The 6,000-nt window shown below is 41.9% G+C and overlaps 1 protein-coding gene across 1 annotated transcript; it reads left to right on the top strand.

Moving 5' to 3' along the window:
- Positions 1–213: 213 nt before the first annotated feature.
- ATOH7 (atonal bHLH transcription factor 7) lies at positions 214–2,121 on the top strand. The gene has a single exon (XM_017676949.3). It carries the CDS (start codon positions 676–678, stop codon positions 1,132–1,134), a length of 459 nt encoding a protein of 152 aa, XP_017532438.2. The 5' UTR covers positions 214–675; the 3' UTR covers positions 1,135–2,121.
- The last annotated feature ends 3,879 nt before the right edge of the window (positions 2,122–6,000 follow it).

The following is a 6,000-nucleotide window of genomic DNA, read 5'->3' on the forward strand; positions in this document are numbered from 1 at the left end:
CCACCTCGTTATTCCTTTGGGGACAGCCAGGCCTGTCCAGATGGTGTCTTACTCTTGGACATAGCTTTGGAGAAACGAAGTCTGTACTGTCAGGATTTTGCTGTGCGTCCCCCTTCCCCCCCGCAGTTCCCAGGGTAGGAAGGTGCTGAGATGGAAGCCGAGGGACGCCCGCCCACCTGCCACCACCTGTTTCCTCCCTCAGCCCTTTGCTATAAATTCTCCTCCTTCAAAGATCCGACCAGCACTCTCCGACAGCTCTGCGGATAAAGCGCTCCTTCCCTAGCTGAGCTTCACGAAAGATTTCATCTTCCTCAAGACAAGTCTCGGGCTTTCCCGGAGGACTTGAAAGGCCTTCCCCGAACCAGCCACCCCAAATTCCGCTGCAAGAAGGTTCCCTTCTCTTTTTCAGACTAACGTTGGGAAAATGACCTTCTGTCAGCAACTCAATTTCCCCTAAATTTGGGCAAGGGAAGAGACGTCCATCTGGTTATTCAGTAGGACAGAGGGCGGAGTCCCGCGCGCCCCACTGTAAACTTTGACTCGGCGCGAGCTGCTTTGTGTATGACCACTTGCTAAGGAGTGCCGCGGAGGGGAGCGGCTTGGGAGGGCAGCCCGCGCGCGGGTGCTGAGCGGGCGACGGAGCTCGGCGCCTCCCGCCCTCCGCCGGGACCGGGGATGAAGTCCTGTAAGCCCAGCCACCCGGAGGCGGGAGCGCGCGCCGCGACCCCGTGCGCCGGCGGCGGCGAGTGCGCGGGCACGTGCACCGGGGCGGGGCGTCTGGAGAGCGCGGCGCGCAGGCGCCTAGCGGCCAACGCTCGCGAGCGCCGCCGCATGCAGGGGCTCAACACCGCCTTCGACCGCCTGCGCAGGGTGGTGCCCCAGTGGGGCCAGGATAAAAAGTTGTCCAAGTATGAGACCCTGCAGATGGCGCTAAGCTACATCATGGCTCTGACCCGCATCCTGGCCGAGGCCGAGCGATTCGGCTCGGAGCGGGACTGGGTCAGTCTCCACTGCGAACACTTCGGCCGCGACCTCTACCTCCCGTTCGCGGGTGCGAAGCTGCCGCCTGAGAGCGAGCCCTACGGCCAGAGGCTCTTCGGCTTCCAGCCCGAGCCCTTCCAGATGGCCAGTTAGGGCGCACGGCCCTGCCGGCGTGAGATGCCCAGTGATGGAGCTCAGGAGCGGCAACGCAGCCCGTGGTGGCCTAGGATGCGTTCTTAGGAAAAAATCAGAATAGATTACTTTTATTCGCATCACCAGTTCTATAGATGCAATGATTTTATTGCCTTTTTTCCTCATCAGTATTTCGTAGATTTCATTAATGGATATTGTGAATGATTTTGATTGCTGTGAAAATAAGGTCTCCTCTCCCCTTTCTGGACTACTTAGAGGGAAAACAGTCTTAAGAAAAAATAGGATTAGGCTATACTGCAGTTTTAGTCCTGAGGGAAATAATCACTTTCTTAAACTTTGTAAATTTGTCCTTTTGCGGTGAAGTTACAGTATCCATTACTCGTATATGTTTAAAACAGAGCTACCTTCCTGACCTGTAAGTGCATTTATGTTTAATGCATTGTGTGTGCATGCATGAAGTAGTCGGGCTTTTTTTTTTGGTAGAGTATGTGGGAGTGAGTGCTCTGCATTTTTAAAAACTGTGTATACATTATTAAAATACAGGTTTTATAAACTATAAATAAAAACGTGGGTTTGTTTTTCCTGCCATGAGTTCTGCTAGTTTCCTGATGGCACTCTAAAGGCCTATTTGGGGGTAATGATATTGAGGACTTACGTGAGTAAAGATGTGGAATGTTTAAATCTAATCGCACCAATTGGCAAATGTGCTGTTTTGTAATACTTCATCAAAAGAAGACAAGCTGATGAGAGTACAAGTAATTAATTTGAAAGTTTCCTCTGTCATCTTAGACATAGAGATGTATTTTTCATGGGTTTTTAAAGATAAATTAATTGAAATAGTATTTAGCTCTTAGGTAACTAGACGTTCTTCAGTATTTTATTTTCCTAAGCCAATTAGTAACTCCTAATTCCGTACAAGTATCCAAATATATATGTTTGTTCCTATATGGAAATGTATACAACTAGTACCAAGAGAAATAAAAAATGTTGCGTTTGGTTGTAATTTCCTTTTATTCAGTACAAGTTGATCAGTACGAGCTTCACTATCATTAAGGCTAATCAAGATAGGAGCAAAATAATACACAACGTGTTGGTTTGGATTACTTTTATAAATTGCCTTAACTATAGGCTGAATAAAACCAAACCTTTAGAGTGGTTTGGTGGACAAAAGTTCTGCATGCGTTTGGGAGAATGTCTTGTTAATTATTAGAAAAAGCAGGTCTCTAAGTTATTTGTGCATTTGGAATTTGTCACAAGTCAACAAAAACAACAGTGACGTCCCCCAAACTCTTAAAATATGGATTCCAGCACTTAACATCCCATATAGCCATCTATTTGCAATTTATCTTGAGAGTCTCCATTAAGATTTTTACTTTCTTAGTTAACCCTAATTATCAAAACCCATTTGGTTTTAATGAAAGTGTCTTCCCCAGTGCATAAACCTAAACTTAGAAAATAAAATCGCAAGTGTATCTCTAGAGATCCATTGTGAGGCTAACACTGAATTTCTATTTCCTCCTGAAACCTGTTTTTAAGAAACCTAGGAGGGCTCAGGACTTTGCGTCCTCACTGCAAATTAGAGAGTCAAACGTTCATTTAACCTCTTGGCTTCAACAGCTCTTAGAAGATGCTGTAGTCCAGTGGACAGCACATTCTTGAAGTGATGATGCTAAGGCCCCTTTCTGGCCGCATTCCACTCTGCTGTCTGCACTTGGGCTAATGGTAGGGCTCAGCACATCTGCCTTCCTCACCATTTGGACACAGTAGTCTACTTATTTAGACTTAAAAAGCTTCATTATAATAACCTCTGTAAATTTGTAGAATTAGAGAATGAATTTAAAAAGTGCTTAAAAATGTGTTAATCAGAGGAGGTCTCAAGAATGTATAAAGATTGTCAGTCCTTTTTCAGGCAGGGTTCACAAGTCCTTTTTCAGGCAGGGACTTCTGGACTATAAATATCTTGTAAAAAAGAATTGTACTTTTTATTTGATCTCTACAGCTTTAGTACAGAGGGTTAGACAGAATAACACTCAGGAAATATTTCTTTTTTGATTCTTAGCAGCAGTTTCTTAATGAAATCAGACAATTTAATTAAAATGATGGGATTCTAATCCCATGCCTCTCCTTCCTCATCTCCACTCCTCAAAAAGAATGGGAATCTGTTAAGTATTAAACCTTTAGCTGCTTGTTTCTGTGTTTTGGAAACTTATGGAAACAGTTTAGCCCTTAACAAATCCCTAAGTTTTCCACCCCACTCAATGTACTATATTTTTCCTGGAAGACATTTGAGGGAAAGGTCTCAGTGATCAAAAATGTGTGTCAGTTGTCAGATCCAATCTTTGATAAAACTCATACTCGGGAAATCCTTCATAATTTATGGATTAGAAATCTGGATAAAACAAGTATAAAATCTTTTGGAAGTTTAGGTTCATTTATTATCATACAAAAAAGATTTTAGATTATCAAGCAACCTAAAAGTGTACTGTCCACCTTTGAAAACCTGTGTTCCTTCTAGTTTGACAACAAGACATAGTGAAATTCAAAAATATTCTTTTACTTGGGCTCCCTTTTTTCAATAAGTCAACAAATGTTATCAAGCAACCACTCATACCGTTACTCAACACCATCCTTGTCTTTGGGTAGGCAGCCAAGAACACACATGTACTAATCAATAAGCAGTCCCACAGAGAGAACAGCTGAATGTTTCAATGGTGTAGTAACAGTAATATGTGCCCTAAAAGTTCCTAAGTGGGGACATTAAATCATAAAAGGAGACTCCCCCTGGGCAGGGTTTCAGTTCGACTAGTTACTGTATGTGGGCTCTCCCTAGTGCTAGCTAGAGGCTGAAGCCCCAAACCCCAGGACTGGAAGTCTTGAAGACCATATACAAATGAACAGGACTATCAGGATGGGAAAGGTAATCTAAGCCAGTGGTTCTCAACCCTGACTGCTCAGTAGTATCACTCCTAGAGAGTCTTGGAAAAAATACCAACCTGGATCCCCCCAGCTCAAGAATTCATTTAACTGCTTGGAGGTGAGGGCTGGGCATAGTCATTTCAAAATGCTCCCCAGGTGATTCTAATGAGCTGTCAGGGTGGAGAAACACTTAATTAAACTGTATCTACTCTGAGACCATTAACCTCATAATAAAAAAACTGATTATACTGACTTCCCATTCTTCATATTTACAGATATTAAGAAGGATTAGGCTATCATTCTTTTTTCTTAATTAAAGTATCATTGATACACATTCTTATGAAAATTTCACATGAATATTGTGGTTTCAACGTTCACCCATATTATCAAGTCCTCACCCCCCATATCCCCATTGCAGTCACTGTCCATCAGTGTAGTGTCTTTGCCTGGTTTTGGTATTCGAGTGATGCTGGCCTTGTAGAATGAGTTTGGGAGTATTCCCTTCTACTTTTTGGAAAACTTTAAGGAGGATGGGTATTAGGTCTTCACAATGTTTGATAAAATTCACCAGTGAAACCATCTGGTCCAGTGGTTTTGTTCTTAGGTAGTTTTTGATTACCAATTCAATTTCTTTGCTGGTAATTGGTCTATTCAGATTTTATGTTTCTTTCTGGGTCAGCCTTGGAAGGATGTATTTTTCTACAAAGTTTTTCATTTCTTCTAGGTTATCCAGTTTGTTACCATATAACTTTTCAGTATTCTTTCATAATTCTTTGTATTTCTGTGTTGTCCATAGTGATTTTTCCTTTCTCATTTCTGGTTCTGTTTATGTGTGTAGACTCTCTTTTTTTCTTGATAAGTCTGGCTAAGGGTTTATCTATTTTGTTTATTTTCTTGAAGAACCAGCTCCTGCTTTCATTAATTCTTTCTATCATTTTATTCTTCTCAATTTTATATATTTCTGCTTTATTCTTTATTATGTCCTTCCTTCTACTGACTTTGGGCCTCATTTGTTCTTTCTTTTCCAGTTTCATTAATTGCGAGTTTAGACTGTTCATTTGGGATTGTTCTTCTTTCCTGAGTAGGCCTCTATTGCAATATATTTCCCTCTTAGCACAGCCTTTGCTGCGTCCCACAGATTTTCTGTTGTTAATGTCCATCAGTGTAGTAAGATGCTATAAAGTCATTACTTGTCTTCTCCATGCTGTACTGCCTTTCCCATGACCTACCTATACTCTGAGTGCTAATTATAATGCCCCTTGATCCCCTTCTCCCTCCCTTCCCACCCCAATCCCTTCCCTTTGGTAACTGCTAGTCCCTTCTTGGACTCTGTGAGTCTGCTGCTGTTTTGTTCCTTCAGTTTTGCTTTGTTGTTATACTCCACAAATGAGTGGAATCATTTAGTACTTGTCTTTCTCCAGATTTGAGTATCTTTTGTAACATCCAGTACAGCCATCTTCTTAGTTGATGAGATGACCTTTATACTAATGGAGATCTAAAATTTCTGCTAGAGATGAGCCAGACAGAGTGTTTGAGTTATGGATAATAGAGCTGCAGGATTCAACAATTGAGGCTCAGTTCACTTAAATTTTTCCATCTTACAGTAAAAACAAAGTCCTGTCTTTGGACTGAATTTGGCTAGACACTGCTCTTTACTTAGGCAACACTAAACAATCTCTTTTCACTACCACACAAAGTGCATGTAAGACCATAAATATAAGACCTATCTCCTCACATGTGTACCCATTCCCCTCTCTGGTAATGAATATACTAGTGGGTACAAACTAATAATTGTTTTATTGAATTAACACAGGACTTTTGGATTGCTATTTCAAACTGGTAGCATATCCAAAAACTATGTGAGGTGAGGGAAAAAACCACTGAGAGCAAGAGAACTTACCCATCTCACATACAAAATCTGGAACCCAAAAAACAAAACACACCCAACAA

This window comes from Manis javanica, chromosome 7 (genome assembly GCF_040802235.1).
Source record: "Manis javanica isolate MJ-LG chromosome 7, MJ_LKY, whole genome shotgun sequence".
NCBI lineage: Eukaryota > Metazoa > Chordata > Mammalia > Pholidota > Manidae > Manis > Manis javanica.

Coding starts and splice junctions, on each gene's coding strand:
- ATOH7 (XM_017676949.3), top strand. CDS start 676: ATGAAGTCCTGTAAGCCCAGCCACCCGGAGGCGGGAGCGCGCGCCGCG.